The 24,337-nt window shown below is 37.9% G+C and overlaps 1 protein-coding gene across 3 annotated transcripts in view; it reads left to right on the top strand.

The window, feature by feature from the left end:
* Nucleotides 1-24,337, top strand: part of Set1 (SET domain containing 1) — a 112,317-nt gene that overhangs the window by 28,096 nt on the left and 59,884 nt on the right. For all 3 annotated transcript variants that reach the window (XM_067159020.2, XM_067159019.2, XM_067159021.2), the window contains exons 4-6: nt 6,418-6,595; nt 9,657-9,974; nt 16,428-18,306. In XM_067159020.2, coding sequence (XP_067015121.2) covers nt 6,418-6,595; nt 9,657-9,974; nt 16,428-18,306 — 2,375 coding nt within the window. The remainder of the gene's footprint in view (nt 1-6,417; nt 6,596-9,656; nt 9,975-16,427; nt 18,307-24,337) is intronic.

Raw genomic sequence — 24,337 nt, 5'->3', positions numbered from 1 at the left:
CATGAAATGTTGGAGTTTAGCGACGAGGACGATGACTTCAGTGACTTCCATTCAGATAATGAAGATAATTCGTTCTCTGGAGAAGGAGGCACAAGTGACATGGGACAGCATTCTGGTGCTATCACAGTGAATGGTCGCGGGTTCGAAAGTGACACCTTGGGTGACGACAGTGATGATGGAGAGATACAGTCAGATTCAAACTGCAGTGATATGTCAGGGCCTATTACGTGGGTAGAAGATGGACAGAAAAGGAGTAAATTTCCAGAAAAATTCATTCCTGGAGTAAAAGGACAGTTCTTGGATGTAAAGACTCCAGAGGATATTTACGAACTGTTTGTGGACGATACTATCTCTCAGTATAGTGCTGAGGAAACTTATATTTATGCTCAACAGAAAATTTGTGAGAGAACACTGGTGAACACAATGAAGCGGTGGAGTAGGGAAAAAGACTGGATTCCTACAAGTAAGGATGAAATAAAACTTTTATTCAGATTTTTGCTTCTTCAAGGGGTTATCCACAAACCTACAATGGGGCATTATTTTTCTCGTAACAAGTTACTGGCCATGCCCATATTTTACAAGATCATGACGGAAAAGAGGTTTTTCCTTCTCTTGAAATTTCTCCATTTTTATGACAATGAGGCATACGATGTTCAGATGTCTCCTAAACTATACAAGGTAAAGCCAGTCTTCGATCACGTTGTGAAAATGTTTCCACAGGCTTACATCCCGAATGACCAGCTATCCATAGACGAAAGCCTTCTTTTATGGAAAGGTTGCCTTGGTCCTGGTTCGGAATGGAATCTTACAAAATTTGCGAAGTGAAAACTGGTTACGTGTGGAATATGTTGTGGTACACAGGAAAATCAACAGAACTCAACAATGAAGTCCATGGCATTGATCTATCACAGTCTTCCAAGCCGATGAGAATTGTGTGTACTCTGGCAGATAATCTACTGAAATAAGGATACCTGATAGGAATGGACAACTATTATAACAGCCCTGAATTATACGACCTGCTAAATCACCTCGATACTGATGCAGTGGGTACAGTAAGAACCAGCCGGAAAAATCTCCCTAAGGAATTATGAGTAAAAAGCTGAAGAAATGAGGGGTAACAGCTGCTTATTGAAAGAAACTCGCAGTTCTAAAATGGAAGGACAAGAGAGACGTTTGCATGCTCAGTAGTATCCACGATGCTGAAATGCGAACTGTTCCTATCAGAGGAAAGGACGAAACCAAAGAGAAACCTGTAGTAGTTTGCATTGACTACAATGATTCTATGGGGGAAGTTGATCTTTCCCATCAGAACATCATTATGTACTCCACAGCAAGGAAGCGAATGAAGAAATATTACCAGGAAATTTTCCGGCATCTTCTGGACCTCGTGGTATTCAATTCATTCATCATTTTCCGACATCATGGAGGAAAATTTAATCACCTGCAGTTCGGAATTCACCTCATCGATAAAATCCTTGAAAAGTACACAGGATCAACCCCTGCTGAAGCAATGCCTGTCCTTTCAGGTAGACCACTTCCCGCTGCTCCCACAGAAAGATTCAGCAGTAGACATTTTCCTAATGTGAATCCACCATCGAGAAAAAGGCAGCATGGTGTGAAGAGGTGCGTGGTGTGTCTGGCGAAAAGAGAGAGCCGTGAAACAATCTACAGGTGCAGCGACTGCGATGTCGCTCTCTGTGCAGCTCCATGTTTCCATGCTTATCACATGCAAGATGTGTAAAAACAGTGCGTGAGATGTAAACTGTGTGAATAGTGTATTGTGCAGTGCGTAGGGAATATTTTTCTTGCCTAACCCGGCAAAAATTATTTTTGCGCGGACATGTTTTTTGACTGTGGTGTCGATCTCTCCTTTTCAAACCCCATTGTTGGCGACAAATTTTTATGAACCGATCCGCTTAGTCCCATGGCATCTTTCTCTTTCCTTGCTCTACAGTTGGTGATAAATTTTCTTGAAGCACACTAACATTCGGGTGAAAGACTAATTTATTTATGGCGAATGGTCTTCTACTCCTTCCTCTATGATAATTACACGTCGGCGTTCAAGAAAATCTCTAGCTAACTGGATTATACATCTCAGGGATTAAGATTATATATATATAATTAATTTTTTTTTTACGTGGACTCGACTGGGAAACTGCACCTCTTATTTTCTAGTACGTCTGCATATCCATCTGTTCCTGAAATGTAATTATAATCAACTTTCAAGTTCAGCCACCATCATCCTCCAAGAAATTATCTTAAAAATTAACCTTCTATACTAAAATTAGCAATAATAATAATTTAAATTCTTAAATCCTAGCTTTATTTATAACCATGTAGTAACTCAGGATGAATTAATAAATTATTTAAACATTCATTTGCATACATCGTAATCTCATTTGGAAAGATAAAGAAAATTCTTGATTGAAGTTAAATTATTAACATATTAAAAGAAAAATGTTGAAATTATTAAGGAGAAATGTCAAAATAGTGAATGTCAGAAATATTGAATGTCAAAAATAATGAATGACAAGAATGTTGAATTTCAAAAAGGACGAATGTCAAAATATTGAATGTCAAAAATGCCTCTTTACTTTTATAACCTCAGATCACTACTCTCATGCTATCCACTTCTAACTTCATAATGTAGGCAGAATAAGTAAAGTTCCATCAGCATAGCTTCCAATGGCTACATTTTATAATATATCAACAAATAAACAAAAATGATATATATATATATATATATTTATTATCTGTAACTGGATAAATATCCGAAATATTTCCTGAATAATATGTAGTTCTCTCACATAGCCTTGCCATTTTTATAAACAGGTCATACCTCTACCAAGGTCAAATCTTAACTTAAATTCTATCACCTGGTCACGAAAATTCAAGGGGTACCGTAGATCACATTTCTTAATTTGTTAATGGCAGTAACATAAAATTTACGAAGACACTTTCATCAATGATCGATTGTTTCGACTTACACCAGTTAAAATACTATGCAATATCTGAAATTCTCCTTGAAAATACCATGACTATACTATAATATCAGTTATTTGGAAATGATCTTTTGATGATCGTACACCGTTATTACCCTGTAAGTTCAATAAACAAATATCACCATATGTATATCACATCAACCCACATTACACGTCACTCCATAATTCACATTGCTATCACGACAAATATAACCTAAAATTAGAATTGTGTCGCGAAATGTTTCATCAATTAACCTTAAATAAATATCTCTCATCATATTTTGTCGTAAATACCATAATTCCACACAGTTGTGTCAACGAATATATATCAATCATAATACTCACAACTCTAACCTCATAATTCCGTCGTATTTGTTTTCTGCCACACACATAAATATCAATACTTTCTTGGCAACGTATAATTAAAAAATTCGATATCTTAACACAATGACGCTTTATGGGTCTCTAATTACCATTCATATAAGAGATACACTTTTCTTGTCAAAGAATGAACATATCAGGCTTATATTTACTTACATTTGGTGGTAGGTTGGTGTTGAATCTAGTCTCAATATCCTGCAAGTCAATCTATTTTCCATTTCGCATTTCAACTATATTGGATCACATTGATCATGGTATACTTCTTTGGAAATAAGTCGAAGAATTATTATCAAAGTTCTTCACTAGTGAATATTATCTTCCCTATATATGACTGTTATCTTATGTAGTTGAGGACTACCTAAATCCGTCATTAAAACAATATTATGAATTTTTTCGCGAAGACACTGCACATTGAAATTATCTGGAAGATACATATGTCGACCTCTCATTCATAACAACACATATATCAACTAACTACATATTAGGTTAAATATGTATAATCTACAAGTTAATTTCATGGAACTTAGCTTATTTTGCCCGCGTTACTGGACTGGGATGGGAATCATCTCGTTCTTCTTTGCGACATCATCTCCAGGTTATGGCTGCGTCATGTCCGGGTTGTGGTTACCAGTCTCAGGTTCGGAGAATCAGCTGGTTGGTCTCCGTCGGATGCCAATCCTATTCTCAGCTTAGTTGCTCAACACGATGCCGTCGTATACATGCGTCAGAAACATATTTAAAGATATCATTAGTTTCATACTTCTATTAACTATTATATTCTCTTGAATTTTATTTCTACTATACAAAGTAGATTATAACACCGTAGGCAATAATATTTCAGATCAAATGACTTATAAAAATGCTTTATATATCTCCTTGTTTGATGAGAATATACTTCAAATTAGTGATTTCTAATTTCTGTTCAAAGTAATCCTTGTTAAATTTTCTATTCAATTCTAGACTACCGACAGCTATTCTTTTCCTTCTCGTATTAGTTATTGTGCTTAATAATCTTGTTGCATATACGAAAATTAACGTTATGTTTCTGTATTACTACTCGTTTCTTCAGTTATTCAAGAAACCTTCTTTCCAAAACAAGCTCCTTTTCTTTGCGTGTTACTTTCCTTACATAACTTGGTCTTGATATTCAACGTAATATATTCGATTGTTCACTTTGCCAGTTTTAACACTTTAAGAGTTCTGCATTTATCTTAATCACGGCCATTTGGATTTTGTAGGTCTGAACATTTTTACTTCCCGTTCATGGCCTATTTGATTCAACATGTCTGTATTTCCTTTCAACATATTCACGGCCTATTTAATTCCATATGTCTGTATTTTCTTGCAACATATTTTTCTACTGCATATTTTCTGACATTTTATCGTGATTCATGGCAAAAGTTACGATACTAACATCTCGTTTTGACATAATCAGGGCAATGGAATGGTACAGTGTATAATTAGTGAAATCAGTCCTGATGTGTAAATTCGTTGTGATAAAGAAGTAATTATTTTAAGAAGACTATTAGAACCAGGCTACCATTGTAAGGACTTACTTTCAACTTATTACTGCGATTCCAAACCCTGCATGAAATGTATTTTTCTCAAGTGCGGTATTTATTTCAGAAATTGTAGATTATTTAATGATAAAGTGTATTTGCAGTGTATATGCTTTTAATTTTCCTGAAATTAATATGAAAATATAGATATTCCGAAAAGAAATATATATTTGTAATATACAGAAGTTAGTACGAGACTTAGGTCCTTTTTGCTCCAAAACTAAAACACCTGCAAATATTAACAAACAGGCGAAAAATCACTTTCTATATCAGAATTAGGATATAGATAGCAATCTGTTGTAAAGTACTTCAAAATTTGGAATGTTTCTTGAATTTATTTGATTATTTTTCGAGTTACGAAAATTCGTCCCCACCAGAACGGAGTTACCATATTGATGTAGATGTTGGTTCCCATAGGGAACCTAAAATATTTGTCCCGAATGAGTAAATTTATAATACCAATATAATGGTCCGTTATTGGACATTATAAATTTTCCAGCTAACTCATTCTTGGTTGCCTGCGTTTCGCCCTCGTGTGCTAAGTTAGGCTTGTCAGTTGGGACTTGGCACACCACCCAAGACGCAAGGCTAGTGCATACCGTGGAGGCTACTGCATAGGCTATTTGATGGCCAGGCAGGCATCTATTTTTGGAAATGAGACATAGCTCTCATAGTGCATTGGCACTGCTGGTGGCTTCAAATAGCCTATGCAGTGGCCTCCACGGTATGCACTAGCCTTGCGTCTTGGGTGGTGTGCTAAGTCCCAACTGACGAGCCTAACTTAGCACACGAGGGCGAAACGCAGGCAACCAAGAATGAGTTAGCTGGAAAATTTATAATGTCCAATAACGGACCATTATATTGGTTACCATATTGTGCGCTCTCCAGTTAACGGGTTAACGTGTCCAAACCTTAGAGTGTATCTCCATTTTGTCATAAAGCTTTTCCACTCTGATTTCCTTCTTGACGTCCTCATTTCTTACTCTGTCCTTTCTTGTCTTTCCTATCATTTTATTTACTGTATTCTCCTGTCTGGTACAGCCTATTGTAATTCTCATAGTTATAATTCAGATGACAAAATCCACAGTGGTTGTCTTTTGAATTCTCTCATTGAGATGTATCATCTTCAAGATTTGTTGTGGTTATAAATTACCTGTGTCATAACTGAGAGAAATGGCTTCAAATATCACAAATTATTTGCAAGTCAGGTGCCTATGGATTTCCTTATGTGCTTCAGAGGGAGGTATTTTGTGATGTAGTGCACCAAAATTTTGTGTGCATCTGTGCCAAATATCACACATTTAGTGCTCCTAACTCACAGTGATTAGTGGTGTCGTCCTGCACTAGTGAGTGGCATGCACTTTGACTGCTCCCTCTCTGATGACTTGTATTTCAGATTTGAACCCTGAGGAAATTGAAAACTAGCCCATATTCTGTTTTCAGTAGCATATAGAAATACTTACCATTATAAAGTGATCTTTCTTTTTCTATTCCAGGTCCAGAAGTTTGGTGCAGTGGAAGAACTGTTCATTTACTATCATCCTATATCAAATAAACATCTGGGCCTTGCGAGAGTTGTGTTCGAATCAATCAAATCTGCGAGGAGCTGTGTAGAAAAGTTGAACAACACTGCAGTCATGGGCAAGGTGTTGCGGGTGTTCCTTGACCCTTTTGGTGAGCCTCCCTCTTGTTAAGTTGGGTCACAATTTTTAAAAATGGTTATTAAAGAAAGAAAATTACATCAATCCCTTTGCTGATGTCTGTGCATTCTTGTAAGATTTTAAAATGGTTATTAAAGAAAGAAAATTACATCAATCCCTTTGCTGATGTCTGTGCATTCTTGTAAGATGTAAGGTTTTGTAGTCCAATGTGTATTATGAAAGGAATCATAGTATTCTCTTATGGCTTTATATTACTGTGTAATTTGTGCTATTTATAACAACCTTGCATGATTATTTAAGTCGTTGATTTCTCTTCAGCTAATTGCTCTAATTTATAAAAGGAAGGTTACAGAAATATTGAGAAAGGTCTTCTTCTTCTTCTACTTATTATTATTATTATTATTATTATTATTATTATTATTATTATTCCCACTGTCGGCAGCCCAGAATATGGTTTTCCATGGTTTCCCATTTTCACACCTTACCACTCCTAAGCCCTTTCCTATTCCATCGTCTCCATGAGAGCTGTTTGTGTCATTGCCACAGTAGCATTTTGTAAACAAAAAAATTATAGTCTTCTTCTGGCACCATCTCCTTACAGAAGGTTGGCGACCCTTGTGGAGAATATTTTCCTATTTTGTGTTTCCCGTAACATAGTGTGCCTTTGCTGATGAGGCCTAGTGCTCACAGTGCACTTCTTCTGGTATGGATCAGATCAAATTTGTTACCTTCATTGGCCCCAGTCCTATCGGTTGCTTTGATGATATGAAAGTAACTGAGGTGTGAGCGACGCTAGTAATGCCATTCCTTAAGTGGACAGTCCCTGCTATGAGGGGTGTATTTATTTATTTTGTGTCATAGTGTTGAAAAAACTTAAAATATAAATAAAGTATTATATACAAACAAAACAAAGTACCTCTTTATGTCACAAACATGTTTCACACAAAGTCTGCTCAGAAATGGGCAACAGCAATTCCCTCTTCAGTGGCTTGAGTCAAGTCTTGAAGTGAACAATGAACAGGGCAGGACTGACAGTCATAAAGGTGTTGGATAGTTTGTTGCTCCCCACAATCGCAGAAGTCTGACTGATCTTTCAAATAACCCCGTTTTTTAAGGTTATCCTTGGATTTACCTACTCCACTGCTCAAATGATTCAGTGCCTTCCATGTTGTCCATTCCAAATGATGAACAGGGGGTGGACGTTCAGAAGGCTCCATCCATTCAGAAAGATGCCCCATTTTTGTTCGCCACATATCACAATGTGCTGTTCTTGTTGGTTTATCCAGAGCCTTGGAGACATCGAGGAAACATTTCCTGGACTTCAGTCTTCTGGGCGGAGGTCAATGTCCAAATAACGAGTGGGTGTTTGTGAGATCCACCTGCGACCTCTCTTGCCTTGCAAACACTTCTCGCCGAATGTCTGGAGGAGTAATAGCAGCCATGCAGTAAAGTTTGTCAGTGGGAGTAGGTTTCAGACACCCAGTAACTATTCTACATGTTTCATTAAGGGCTGTATCCACCCGCTTCGTATGGGCTGAGCTGAACCAGACAGGACATGCATACTCAGCTGCAGAGAAACTCAGAGCAAGAGCTGAGGTTCTTAACACAGTTGGATAGGGGCTCCCCATTTGCTTGAGTCAAGTTTACGGAGGATGTTATTTCAGGCTGAGACTTTCTGTCCAGAATTAACACAGTGTTTCTTGTATGTTAATGTCCGCTCTAAGATGGTGTAAAACAATGCTTCAGTTGCTTACCCTCCCACGTCATGCACAGCTGCCTAGTAGTTTCTCGATTTTGAAGATGAAATGCACACACCTGGGTCTTAGTCGGGTTTTGGAGTAGCCGGTTCTTCTGATAGTACACTGAAAGTTGCTTAAGTGTATTTGAGAGCTGCATTTCAGTGGTTTGAAAGTTGTCGCACGGGACCGCTAAAGCCAGGTCCTCGGCATAAATGAAGCTTCTTGTATAGGAAGGCCTTGGCTGGTCATTCGTGTAGATGTTAAAGAGGATTGGCAAGAGGACACTTCCCTGGGGAAGTCCATTCCGTTGATCCCTCCACCTACTGTATTTTCCTTGAAACTCAACAAAGAAACAGTGGTTCTGCAGGAGAGTTTCAACTATCTTCGTGAAACCATAGTCTCTGGTGAAGTTATAGAGCTTGATAAGCAAAGTTCTATGATGTACTGTGTCGTACGCTGCTGTAAGGTCCACGAATACCACTCCTGTGATTTTATATCTCTCAAACCCATCCTCTATGTGCTGAGTTAAATTGAGCACCTGTGATGTGCAGTTCCTTCCGTATCTAAAGCCCGCATGTTCTTGAATGAGATGTTGATCTCTTTTAGATATGAGGCGCTCAAGTGGGATCCTCTCAAATATCTTATATAGGTGACATTGTAATGATATTTGTATGAATGGTGTGAAAGTCACTCTTATAGTCGGTCATTGCATGCATTTCAGTGGGCTTGGCAGACTAATATGCAATAGCAACTTCTGGCTAGGCAAGGAAAGCAAAGGGAAACTACCTCAATCCTCCTTTCCTTAGAATGCCTGTTCAGTGATGCCTAGGCCATTTATGATAGCCTATGGCGAAGCTGTTGAGGACTGAGTACCTCGTTCAGCACTGGTGAAGCTTTTAATTCTGCTTGATTTTTCCCATTTCTGGTTCCACGCAGTATACATCACATACTAGAATATAACAATTACAGTGTTATTTCGAGAACTAAATTAAGCACTTTCATACAAGTAATGATTACAAATGAAGATATTTATTTGAAGTAATTCAGTTACTTTTATTAGGTTACTTCCCAAAGACTGGGTTTGCCATATAGGGAAACTACTGTACCTATAAAATTATTGTATGTAGCAAATTACATGGTAATGAAGAGACTACCTGTAAAGAAAAAAAAATTGTTCTCTTTACCTTTATTTCATACTGAGACAAATGCTCCTGCATCACAAATTTTGCACTGTACTTCATAAACATTCTTTCCTTTTTTTAAAGTTTAATACTTGTTCTATAATTCTTACTCTGTAATTACCAAAAGAAAAAAAATGTGTTTGTTTTGTTGCAGGTGAGGAATGTCGTAAGCTCTATTCAGATAAGACTCAAGAAAAGAAACCAGAACCTTCTGCACTCGACGTGGACGAGTCATCGTCTGGTGCTACCGATAAGGAGGATGCTCTTCTCTCTAAAAAAAAGAAGGATGTGTTACCCTCGGATGATGCCGATAGATCATGGCCTGATAAGGACGAGCTTCTCAGTGTACCCCTTATGAAGAAAGACCATCCACCTCCATACCCAGCCTACGATCACAGAGGTCCAGCGTTCTCTCCGGCAGTGTCGAGGCATAGGGACTACCCTACACCTGGATCCACCACTAGCGATTATGGTAAGAATAATGTGTTTGTATGTCATCCTACACTCTCTGAAACTTGTAGGGTTTATGAGAACTACCCTGTTCCTGTCCCTTAAATCTCTTCATTCCGACAAAGTGAGAGAAGATGCGAGGCCTCGCGGGATGGGTGGCTATGGCGGCTGGCCAGGTACGGGACACTATCAACTATCTCGCTTGGATTTGTTCACATTGCTATGGCGCGTCAAGTTGACATATTTTTAAAATATGTACAGTACAGTCAAATATGTTTGCACATGTATTACAGTAGTCATTTTCATTCATGCAAAGCTCCCCATCCTCCTTTCAGTGGATCCATGGCTTTTGACAGAGCATTTTTAGGGTTAAATCTTTCCCATCTTCATTTTCTTTAAAATCTTTACCTGATGTAAGAGCTTCATCTGCAGTATACAGTTTCTCATGCACCATGCAATACGATACAACAGTCCTTTGAAGCTACCTATGGAAGTGCTAACTTTGGCAGCGAACATAATTTATTATTACATAAAATAAATTTCATCGTAAAGTCCGTATTGTCATACGTATACTTTAAGGTTAAGTTTCAATATTCCACCTTTACAATACCATAAGTTTATTTATTTAAACAACATTATTAAATAATACGGGACATGTTTCGTCTAACTTGTAGACATCATCAGCCGTAAGATATTCAAGAAAAAGCTTTAAAAAGGACAAGGACAGAACAAACACAATAAAATAAATCGGTTGTCGAACACGTCAATCAAAATAGCGAGGATGTTCCAGATTGTTCCAAGTACAAACATTCAAAACCTGTTGATGAAAAAAACTTAAATTCACGCACATGAGAACGATATAGTAAAGCTTGTTGTTAAAATTCTTCTTAAGTGTGCCGTTGATATGCAGCAATCAGGTGCATCGGCAAAAGCTGATAATGAAGTGTATAATGTCTACAAGTTAGACGAAACATGTCCCGTATTATTATTTAATCATGTTGTTTAAATAAATAAACAATAAACTTATGGTATTGTAAAGGTGGAATATTGAAACTTAACCTTAAAGCATAATTCATTACGCGGTATATTACGAGTAATAACTATTAATCTTTAATTCACAATAACAGTGATTTTATTATTAAAAAAGTAACTTCCTTATTCAATACATTATGGTACAATGTGAATTTAAAGAACTTAAGTCAGAGCTATACATGTTTTGATCCTAAATGGATAATCTTCAGTAAATTGCTATAAATTGACACATACATATCATATACTGTACATACATATAAAATTAAAGCAAGAATCATCTTATGAATGTTAAAATGTTCTTATTAAGAAAACGTTCATGCAAACCAAATCACAAAACATCACTTAATAATCAGATACTGCCTAGTCCAATTAGCAGACTTTTAACTAATGAAACACCAAGAGGATATGACAAGTGGATAACAGTGCACACTGAAGATTTTAACACGACCTTTTCAGAGCGTGAATTTTTCCTAAATAAGAACATTTTAATATTCACAACATCATTTTTGCTTCAATTTTAAATGTGTTTAACTATGATATGTATTTGTCAATTTTTAGCAATCTACTGAAGATCCAATTGGGATCGAAACGTGTATAGATGTGACAAATGTGAAATTGAATTTTTTAAATTCACTTTATACCATAATGTAATGAATAAGGAGGATGCTGTTTTTTTAATAATAAATCATTGTTATAGTGATGTAAAGATTATTAGTTTAGCTGTCAGTACGGAAACATGAAATTTATATTTCGTGGTGAAAATGACAAGTGCAAAAGTCACTCGAACCCTTACCTTTTAACTGATTGTCCCAACATCTGGTGACTCTACAAGTAAGTATAGAATCTATTAAAGAAACGATTTAAAATGTTTTATGTTGGGTCCACCTTGTCAGTACACCTTATAATGATTGAAAATTATTTATTTTATCATGCATGTTTCAGGAAAATCATCCATTCCCTTAATCAGTGATGTCAGTTCAAGGAATAAAACAATATAACACTTATATAGATTCAGATAAGTCAATACAGGATCAAATAAAATACCTATTATGGTTAAGCTTATCAACAGTAAGTGTAGACTCGCAAGAAACATGCTATGTATCACGAAAGTCACTTTCCCAGCTGTCTACCGTATCGAAGCACAAAGCACACGGCAGTTCACTGGAGTGAAAAGGTTAAAAGTCTTCATCTCCCTTTTACATCAACCCTAATGTAGATCTCTGTCATCCTGTAACCGTTGTCAGTGTGTGGTGACTGCCTGCAACGCAATCCTTCTGCAGTTCTTGCGATCTTTTGCTGCGTAGAGGAACAAAATTTGTACATGTGACGATTATGCAATGAAATTTTTAAATCCGATTTTTGTATTTTAAATAAAGGATGCGACAATTGTGCAATGAAATACGGTCATAGCCTGAACTAGATCCACAAGTGTTATCAATTCTGGTGTTTAGATTTATTACACTGAACGTACGAAAGATGGCCTCATAAGCTGTGTTCTGGGAAGGGAAGTATATTTGATAAAATTCTGAAGAAATATTATCTTATCTGTGATGGGCCTAATTCTCTTTGTCATTTTCATCAGAATCTTTGTTGTCATTCAAATGCAGAATTTGTGAAATTAATTTAAATCTTTCTTTACTCATTATTTTACAAAAAATAGGAGTATCAATACACCTTTTTTTTTTTTGCTCCAGTACAATTAAATTCTAGATTTTCACACTTGTAACATCAGAATAAACAAAGAAAAACATGCCCTGATTTTGTTTGCATTAGTCGTAATCTTCTTAATAATTAGATCAGGAACACACACCAAGCAGGGAACAGTACCCAAACAGAATATTGTGTGTGTTTCCATATTTTAATAAAAAATCCAAATATTGCTAACTTAATACAGACAAAATGAATCATGCTTATGATATGAAGCACTTTCACTGTCATAAAGAGACCTAAGTCACCCTGAAAAAGTTTTGAATGATTTTTTTATTTTTAGCACCTGAATGTTCCTTAAAACCAAAGCACAAGAACTGAATACATTAAGTTTTTGTATTTCCTGTCTTTCTTGTTTGCACATATTTCACAGTGTAATTTTAGAACTTGTTTCTACCATATTTTTCTCCACAAGTCGGGTTCTCATAAATCCCTTCAATTCAGTTACAATGTTGGTCAAGTACTCCCGAACAGGCCGTGCATGTTGTCTCAGTTTTTGTATCTGAATGTTCCTTTAAAAATAAAGCACAAGCACTTATGCTCTTTCGTGATTTTCTGTAATTCTTTCTCACACACAGTTTACAGTGTCCGATGCTTGATCTTGTTTGCACCATTTGCATGCTCTCTGCAACATGTTCAGCTTACAATGAATCAATAACAGTAAATTTCCACCTTTTTGATACATTTGCATTAAGTAAATCAATCAATCATATTTCATTCCATTTGGAACATCTTCAGCTGTATTACAGCGCTTTGGTGAAATTACAAAGTATTTATCTTCTTAAGAACATTTTAATAAGTACCTTGTTTTACTTAAAATCTATGTGAATTTAAAAAATTAGAATAAATTAAAATCAATGTGGATGGTTGAATGGAGTGGTGAAATGGGAGGGAAATGGATTTACTTATTTTAGCCTATTTTAAAACTGTATCTATTCATTGGAACAGATGTTAAAAAAAAAAGTTTTTGTTTCCAGCACTTTTCACTATGACATAATGATATTCTGCTTGTCTACTAATAAAATGTTTTTGAAAAATAATTTTCCTTTTCACTGTTCTGTGTTTTAGAAGGGTGTTCTCTTATTTGCTCCTTCCAAGGCGAATAATGTTTGTTTTCATTTTTATAAAAGTGTCTATTGAATTCAATTAATTCAGGATCCCTGAAGCTGATCGCTGTCTTACTGTTGTTAAAAGAGCTTCCCCAAAATCTGAAATGAAATAAAATGGGGTTTCCTTGTGAAGAGTTAAAACACTCTTTTAAAAAGCAATTCCCCATTTTATTTCATTTCAGATTTCGGGGAAGCTGTTTTAATAACAGTAAGACAGCAATCAGCTTCAGGGATCCTGAATTAATTGAGTTCAAGAGACAACTTTTATAAAAATTAAAACAAACATCATTCACCTTTGAGGGGCAAGTGATGAGAACACCCTTGTAAAACACAGAACAGTGATAAAGGAAAATTATTTTTCAAAAACATTTTATTAGTAGACAAGCAGAATATCATTATGTCATAGTGAAAAGTGCTGGAAACAAAAACTTTTTTTTTTAACATCTGTTCCAATGAATAGATACAGTTTTAAAATAGGCTAAAATAAGTAAATCCATTTCCCTCCCATTTCACCACTCCATTCAACCATCTACATTGATTTTAATTTATTCTAATTTTTTAAATTCACATAGATTTTAATTAAAACAAGGTACTTATTAAGATGTTCTTAAGAAGATAAATACTTTGTAATTTCACCTAAGCGTTGTAATACAGCTGAAGATGTTCCAAATGGAATGAAACATGTACTGTGTATGATTGATTGATTTGTGTAATGCAAATATAAGTATCAAAAAGGTGGAAATTTACTGTTATTGATTCATTGTAAATAGGATTTGATACGGGAAAGGAAGCTGATTTCTTGCAAACATGTTCAGCTCCCTGAAGTTCCTTCATTCAGTCAGAGATTGTGATGGTACCCGCTTCGTTTTCCTTATTCTGTCCTTCACCAGCAGTTTTATGAGCTTTATACCCAACCCCAGAAAAAAATGTAGAGAAAAATAATCACTGTACCTACTTTACCAAGCTGGGTAGAAATATACCCCACATAATTTTCAGATGCATAATTTTTAAAATGCTGTTTCGTTTTTACTTTTTTGCTGTGTCATGATATTCAGCAATATTTATTTAACTATGTAACAGAGTATGAAAAACCTACAAAAATGTTAATGTACCTATATAATAATTTTAAAATGACAACTAGGGTACACTTTTACCCCACTTGGTATACAGAATGTTAAACCATTTATCATTGCCTTCAATTGCTTATTGTCAAAATTGTTCAGTTCTCTCTCATATGAATTGGTTTTGTCAGAATTTTTTTTTTTTTTTTTAATTCATAAAAGTTGAGAGTTTGGATGGTGGTTGCATCTCAGTCTTGTCCAGTAAGTCCTTACTATCTCCACTATACTCAGTGAATGTGAGAAGAATTACTTTATTAAAAGTTTTAGTCCAGTTCCAGACACTGTAGTGCGAACATGTTTTGAAGGGCCTGACAAATTGTCATTGTTTAATTCACTTTCCTTCCCATCAGCACTAGTCTCAGTATTGTGAGAACTTTCTTCGCACACTGTTTTATCGTCACTGAAATCACTGCCTTCAGAAACACTCTTTAAGGAGATTTCATATATATATCTGACTATTCCTTTTGAACGCCATGATGGCAACTGAGATCGTTAAAGAATTCGAACAAAGACACCACCAAGACATAAAGGATGTTATTAAGGTTGGGGTATTTTGAAAGTCACAAGTCTACGGTTTATTTCAGTATGCATAGTAGATACATCTGTGGGTTAGGAATTGAACTGCATTTATACTAAGCAATGTAGCGTCGCGAGTTGTGCCCGTCAAATGATTCATATGGCGCTATGACTGCTCGTCAAATAATACGATTAAGCTGATAGGTTGATTACAGTCGCCAAACATTAATGTATAGGCACTTTCTATGCTGCCTTGTGTACCTAATGCATTGGTGAAATGTTTAAAGTGTAAGTTTTATTTTCATGATCATTCAGCCATCTCCATTGACCTGGTAGGAATGTAACAGTACTTAACCTCTTTATCTATCAGGGTGCAATTCTTTTCCTTGAACATGGCTCCTTTTTGTGCATTTTTCTCTCGGGTCATGGTTTGAGTGATTCAACTCTGCTTTGGATGACTTCTAGGTCTCAAATCTTCCTTTTTAGACTTTTCTTTTGACCGGGCGAGTTGGCCGTACGCGTAGAGGCGCGCGGCTGCGAGCTTGCATCCGGGAGATAGTAAGTTCGAATCCCACTATCGGCAGCCCTGAAAATGGTTTTCCGTGGTTTCCCATTTTCACACCAGGCAAATGCTGGGGCTGTACCTTAATTAAGGCCACGGCCACTTCCTTCCAACTCCTAGGCCTTTCCTGTCCCATCGTCGCCATAAGACCTATCTGTGTCAGTGCAACGTAAAGCCCATAGCAAAAAAGACTTTTCTTTTGCTTTTGTCTTTTGATTTATTCCCTTTTGATGATGTTTGAAAATCAAAATTGTGTTAATTTCTGTTTCTGCTCTCTTTTGATGACCGCAGAAAATTTAAGTTGTATTAATGGCTTCCTGTAGAGAGAGGTAGGAACATGAAAAGGGGAGAGGAAGCAATTCTTATGACATGATTTTAAACTCATTTGTGTCTTTACATTACCTAATGTCTGTTCTGTGGTGTTTCAGGTACAGGTGCAAGTGACTCGTATTCTGAACGAACCTACTCGTCTAGCGGTAGCAGCAAGGATTATGGCTATCACAGTGCCCCCAACTCAAACCAGTCAACGCCTGTGGCTTTCGACTTTCACAACCATTACACGTCGGCCCCTCCCCCTCCCACGCCGCACACCCCGCATTTCCCACCTCCTCCCTTTCACCCGTCGATTCCCCCGCCAACCACGCATCACATCAGGCCGCCTCCTGCAGCGCCCCCACCATTTGTCCACGTTCCACCTCCAGCGATTCCTGCGCACATGCCCCCTCCCGCTATTCACCACCCTCACTCTGTTCCACCTCCACCTATCCATTCCACCGCTCAGCCTTGGCAGCAGCCCCCTCCCTGGAGCGATGCTGTAGTGCCACATTGGGATCAAGCTTCACGAGCGAAACACGTGACGTCTGCGCTTCGAACTATACCTGTTCACACGGGAGCGGGCACAGTGACAACCCTTCCCCCAGCAAATGCTACGCCTACGTGGACTCCCATCACGGGGGACGGGCGGAACATTGTTTTCTCGCCTGAACGTGGAGGGAAAAAGGAAGCCATAAAGAATAGCAACAATATCACCATTGTTCCCACCACCACCATCAAGCAACCTGCAACCCCTCGTAAGAACAGTGCTAGTGCAAGTCCTGAAGTTCCCAAAGTGTTGGATTTGGACACGAGAATAGAGCTGTTATTGAAAGGGAAGGGTGCAGGGGGAATGGCACCTCCATTTTTGCGGATTGGGATTGGTTCGGACTCTGACGAGGATGGCAGTAACAAGACTGTTAAAGGGAAAGTGTCGTCAAGACGATCGTCGAGTGGTTCTTCTAAACATAGCAACTCAAGAAGGAAGCGGCGAGCGTCTCACCGTTCAACAGACAAAGTTCGGTCTGGTAGTAGTTCTGATGTGGAAGATGCTCTGGCTCTTCCTGTTCCTCCTATTAGCATACCCCTTCCTCCTGTCATGGATGATGATCTCCTCGCGCCTGTTGTGAACGAAGTTGAAGATGCTGACGAGCCTCTATCGACTCCACCATCACCTTTCATTTCAAAGGAACTTTATCTGCAGTGCCATAGGTTGGCTATCGAGCAAGTGAAGAAAGCTCGGGAAAAGGAGCAAGAGGAAACGACCGGTCTTCTCGAAAGTGTGCATCTGAACAAGCGTATGAGCATTCACGACGATGATCTGGGAAGCATAATAAGTAGCAGCGAAGATGAGGTGCTCACTGCAGAGCATATTCCTAAAGTAGTAGATGGACTGCCGGACTTCCTCAGCCCGAAGAAGGAGAGCAGCAATGAGGGCTCGATGATTCAGATGCCTCCCATACCTCCACCTCTGTCCGATTTGCCTCCTGGTGTCGACGCGGACAGTTTAAGTCGGAAGTCAACGCCTCTGCAAGATGAGAACCGGGATGACTGCATGTCTTTGTCGAGTCTCAGTTCAGGAGGAGAGAAGATAGAGGTGGCAGCTCAGCCACCTCCAATGTTCACACAACCTCCTCCACCATTTGGAACCCCCAGTCTTCCTCCTGCTATACCGTTTCCACCGCCTGCACCATTTCCTCCAACGTCGTTCTATCCCCCTCATCCATCGCATCCACCTCTGTACCCACCTGGGCTCGATCACTATGCCTGGGCACGACCACCTACGTTGCCTGGTGGATTTCCGTTCCCACCATTGTACCTACCTCCTCCAGGATTTCCTCCTAACACTCAGTATCCTCCTGGTATAACACCCCTTGGACCTCCTTTCCCTTATCCTGGAGGACCAAGACCTCCACCATTCATTCCAGGGTTCCATCCAAGACTGCCTCCACCTCCTCACGTGAACTGCTCTGATCCTCAGGCACCTACCATAAAGTAAGTACATCAGACAGACTACAGATTTTTTTCCAATTTGTATACCAAATAACTGGGAGAAAAATGCTTGTTTTTGTTATTTTAAGGGACAAAACAATATAACATCAGCTTCACCCTGGGAGTCAACATAGACTTTGTTACAAGTAATATGACATACAGTTTTTTCCATAGCGGTTTAACGTTGCACGAACACATCAGAGATTTTCAGCGACAAGGCCGGGGAAGGGCTACTAGGATTATTGAGATAGCGGGCTGTGGCTTTAATGTACAACTCTATCGTTTACCTGGTATAAAAATGGGAGACCACAGAAAACCATCTCCAGGGTTGCTGACACTGGGATTCGAGCCCATCATCTCCCGAACGCAAGCGCTCGGCTACACAACTCTGACCATGTAGCCAACCTTCTCAGTGAACATAGATGTCTTTGGTTGTAAACATTTTCTAACACTACCAGTGTTAAATATTAGTCAACGATTCCCGCACATCTGCAAGAATGTTATGATAAGTCTTTAGAATCCTGAAAAATTAAAATGACAGGGTACCAATTTTCTGAAATAATAGGGAAAGCACGGGGAAATGACTTGTCACATCAAAATTAAGCTATCAATCTAAAACGGTGATGTTCCCACGAAAACGCACACAACATTCTGTCAGTTGTGTACACTACTTATTTACAAATTGTATTTACATCTTCCACACACACACATGCACTAATGAACTGCCATCTAGATAAGCAAAACACTGCTACGAAGAATAAGGAGGGACTGCAACAGTTGCATGTCAACTACCAACCCAACAAAACCAGTTCACAAACTTGACTTCAAGCACTTGGCTAACATGACTTCCACACAAGTCTCATCAAAACAACTCAACTTTACTCCCAAGACTGCCCCCTTATATCCATTGCTTGGTGAGGCTTCTAGAAGAATATGACATAACATGTTTTTTCTCATAAATTTGAGTCTCCCATAGCCTATTTACAATTTAAAGAATTCTCTATACCATTGTAGTCGCACCTTGCGTTGTTCTGGACTTATTACAATGTATTGCACAATATTGCAGTGGATTATACATCATATATACAGGTAATGATAGGTTATATACTATTAATTATTTGTTTTTACATTAAATAAACTCAAATTAATATATACAGCAGATGTTTCATGTCATAACCTCACAAATAATTCGATCATGATTTATAATAATGTCCAGGCATAACTAGGTTATTAATAATAATAATAATAATAATAATCTATATTTGCATTATTTACCCATGGGTTAAAGAATATTGTTTCCAAGTTATATTAGACTATGACACTTGCGTTAACTGGATATGAACTGGATGATTGAACGAGACATATGCAGACGCGATGCTAGTCATATGCTTCGTGTAGTACTTTGAGAGAGATAGAGTGAGCGATAATGTAATTCCAGGTCTTCACTTTGATAGTAAAATGAAATGTTCGTAGTAATAACTTTCCCCCTTTAATTTAACGTTATTCTCATTAAAACTCTTGTCGTCTTAATGTTCCTTTTGGAATGCCCAGTGTTTTAAAAGCTTTTAATATGTGCTAACTATTATGAATTTGCCTCTCTCTTAATGTGAAACTATTACGGAAAGAGAAATTATTACAGAAAAAAATCTACAAAGAAAGGATTACGTCAGTGGTGCTTATTTCTATGCTCACTTGTTGACCAGCGTAGTTATTCGAACACTTCCATTTGCTACAGGAACTGGGTTCTTATTCTTTTTGGAACACTAACCCACTCGCTTCTGTTATGAGCATGTTTAGAAACTGGCGCATCCACACCAATTTCAAGAATTAAGTCCCTGTTGAACACATTCATTAGTTCGAGGAGTGATTGATTGATGGCTTGCTGTGAGCAATGCAGTTCATTTTCATTGGTTGTAGTGGCTGTTTATGATGGGGTTAGTAATAACGCTCCACGGAGATTGCCATTTTATGATATGGTGTAGCTTGTTTGACTTATTATACATTTCTTTCAAGTTCTTTATGCTATAGTAAGTGTTACTGGAAAATATGTATCAAGTTGATAAACATACTCGAGGGTGGTGTTGAACGAGCCTTTGCCATCATTATCTGTCCAGAAATGCCTTCGCTGTAACGATTGAGTTCCAGTTCCCTTCTCTTCTTTCCACATCGTGTCTCAGTTGGTGTAGCCATCTTTTCTTAAGTCTTCTCACTGGTCTTCATCCTTCAACCATTCTTTCTGGGCATTCGCCAGGCATTCGCTTTACATGTCCATACCCTTTTAGTCTCGAAGTCCTTAGCTTCTGTTCTCTAGTGTCCGCTTCCAGTTCCATTCTGATGTCATCGTTCCTTATATGGTCCTTGCGTATGTTTTGGAGGGTAGTTCATAGCAACTTAATTTCACATGCTTGCAATTTGCTGACTTCTCTCTCTTTCATTTCTATATTGTATGTGAGAATGGGCACAAAGTATGAGTTATACAGTCATCTTGGTTCTCAAGGGCACTTTGTTATTCCAAAGTAAATGTCTTACAAGGTTGTAGAAGTTGGAACTGCTAGGCACTCTGTTTACTATTTCTTTATCTGTGGTACCCTTGCTGGAGATCATACTTGTACACATTGAATGTTTTCACCTTCATGTACCATATCCTACTGAATTTAATGCATGGAAAACAGAAATATCCCAGGGAAAACAGATTTAGGTTACTAGCAGGTACTCTGAATTAGAAGTCGCGTCCTTTTAAAAGTGCATGTTCCGTGACTGATAATTATATCAGCTGTAACGAAAACTGGCAAGTTTTCTCGTATTTTTATGAGTCTTTAGAGTTAATATGTTAGAAAATTGATTTTATTTTGTCCTTTCTCCCTTTATTAAACTAAACTGATATTTTAGCTCGAGTGGCTGCATAGCATAGTTTAGATGTTTTCCTTCTATGCTCGCCAGCCATGTAGTTTGAGGGTAGTGTGCCTGTCTGTTATCTGGTAGCCCTGGGTTAGATTCGCTGTCAGTCCAGGGATTTTTATTCCGTACCGAGGCTCTCTCAGTCTTGTGAGACCAACTGCAGAGCTGTTGATACAAGAAACAGTGGACCCAGTCGTGAAAGTCAACCAGTAAGCTGAGGTGATTGACACACTGACCACATGGCTAAGTATAGTCATCTTGGCAGACCAAACCATTGGTTCGTTTGTTTTTGTTTTGCTTGCTATACTGAAGGTTCAAAGGATTCAGTTCTTGCATAGTAGGTGGGCATTTAAGTGTGATGAAATACAAGACTCTCATGCCATTAGATTTAGTAGCTCATTGAAGAACCATTTATCACAGCAAAATTCTATCACTCTGGAATCTGTTAAAAATGTAGCAGTTAATGGACCATAGCATCATCATCATCATCATCATCATCATCATCTATGGATCCTTCCAGCAGGCCAGGTAGGATTTGAGTGGACGGTATGCCTCCATTGAACTCTGTCATTATAGACTACTACTCCTTTAATATCTTGTAACATTTTTCCTTTTGTTAGAAGATCTTCTGAAATTTGGTCCAGCCACTTTTTTCTGGGACATCTCAACAGGTCTGTCTCCAAATACTATCTAGGAATGTGTGTTTCCAGCATCCTTTGTATGTGGTCAAACCATTTCAGTCTTTCTTCCATTGTTACAGTCACCTGCATATCCCTCCTAATACTGTTGTTTCTGATTCAGTCTCTCCTCGTTTTCTGCCTAGCAGGTCTCAAACCTTTCATTTCACATGCCTGTAATTTGCTGATGTGTCTCTTCAATGGCACAACTCTCTAAGCCGTATGCCAGAAGGTATGCTCTGAACATTGTCTGCTTTGCTCTTAAGGGAACTGTATTATCCCAGACTAGATTCTGCACTTGGTACAAGAAAGTAGAGCTCTTTGACACTCTATTTCAGACTCCTGGCTTAGTACTCTCCTGTTTTGAGATGACGCTTCCAAGATAACCAAAATATCCACACATTCAATCCTTTCTCCATCAAGTTTTAGCTTACACTGGACAGATGTGCTCATTATCGTTGCCATTGTTTTCAGGTTACTAACAGTTAATTTAAACTCAGTAAACTTGTTACTCCAGCAATCCAAATAATGGGACATGGCATAATGATAGTAATAGACTCTCTGCTCACCAATCTCAGTTCTTCTATATCCGTTTCTATTCAGCTCCCAACAAGCTTGTTTCTGCTTTCCAGCTTCATAAGGAGGCTGGGCTTAGCGCTGATTGAGGGGCCATCTTGACAGTAGTTACAGATTCCAGAATTCTAGATTTTTATCAAAGGTGAATATATATTTTAAATACTTCAAAGGATATTATCTCTTTTCCTTCTCCTCTGTGTCCCCTTCAATTTAATTGTGTCAGTGCCGGGGAGTCTTTGGGCCGATTGCAGAAACGATTACTAGTTTTAAGCCTGAGACAACGTCTAAAGTTACGCACGATCTTCCATTGCGTAAACGATGTTCAGCCAGTGTTTCCCTAGAAGTCGTTTAAAGTTGTGATATTAACTTGAAAATGAAAATGGAAGTATTTTCCATGCAACTCTTTGCTTGTCGCAACCAATGAAATTAGTTGGTGCGCACTGCAAACGTTAGCCAGCTGTCGTCTTCCTACATTTTACTCAAATATGGCTAAGCATGAGCACAGATAAGAATATCATTTTGGGTGGAAATTAAATCTCATAATATTATCGGCACTAAAGCGACACGCCACTGTACGAGGAATGTAGCATTGATTATAGTGTTATTACGGTGAATGTAATCTAAATAGCTTCAGCGAAGGTAAGGTGAAACTATAGTACTTTGTAACCGAATTAGTTGTATGGGCCATTTAGATGTAGCTTGCGTTCTGGAGATCACAGGTTCGAAACGTACCATCGGCAGCCCTGAAGATACCGTAGTTTTCTGTAGTTTCCCCATTTTTACACCAGGCAAATACTGTTGCTGTTATTATGCCCACAGCTCTTCCTTCCTAATCCTTGTCTTTTCATATCTCATAGTTGCCAAAAACTTATCTGAATTAACACATTATAACAGAATCCCTCCCAATTGATGTGTCAGCCCTCTGATGCTTGGGACAAGTTATTCTGATATCGATGTAGGCGAAGTGACCTATAATACCAGGAAAATTGTAGTCAAGTTGACAATTACCAGACTCTCCCTTGTGTCAGTCTCAAGAAACAAGTCAAACAATGCAAAATCGTATTTTAAACTATACCTTCCCGTACATTTCAAATGAATTGCTGAGTTTTCACAGCAGACGACCCACAGAGAGGCTGTCGGACTAAGCTTTCTTCCCGGAATCATCTCAACATAATACAGTACAAATTAATGTTTCATGGCGCATAACTTCTGATTGTGATTCATTCATAAAATTTGCGGTTAAACAGTGTTGTCTGCTGTGTTTAAACACAGCCAGTTGAACATCGGTTTTAGAGTGTGTTTGAGTGAAAAATAACGTTTTTGCAGTGCGTCAGCCATTGTTTAACCGTAAACATCGTCTAAGCACAATTTCTTCAATCGGCCGTTTGTATAGCACATTGGCCCATGGTTGCTTAGATTATCTCTTGGTTCCTTCGTGGAAACTTGCTGTATTTACTTCCCTTTAGGACACACCTTCTTTTCTTAATTTTCATCTTCTAAAAGGGGGAGGGTATAATAGGCAAATTTGTGAAGAATAGGTTGATTTGGTGGTGTTTTAAAATACAAAATGATTTGCCGTATTTGATCTTTAATCCAATAATTATAATAATAATCTATATAAATAATTAATGAAACAAGAATTTATTTAAAGCTATTTACAGTAAAGTAATAAGAAACTAGACTTATAAAATTCACATTACTTGGGACTAACTTTTTTAGTTAAACTGCTTGCATCAGAGCAGTCAGTTCTCATGCATTTCGCTCGGTAACAGAAACCATATGACGTTGCCATGGACGTAGTAAACAGTTACTTCAGACAGCCAGTAGTTGCCTGAAATAGGAAAATATTGTATTTAATATCAGGTGATCCATTCTCGTGCACA

Source organism: Anabrus simplex, chromosome X (assembly GCF_040414725.1).
Source record: "Anabrus simplex isolate iqAnaSimp1 chromosome X, ASM4041472v1, whole genome shotgun sequence".
NCBI classification, from domain to species: domain Eukaryota; kingdom Metazoa; phylum Arthropoda; class Insecta; order Orthoptera; family Tettigoniidae; genus Anabrus; species Anabrus simplex.
This window is presented reverse-complemented; position numbering and strand designations above follow the sequence as displayed.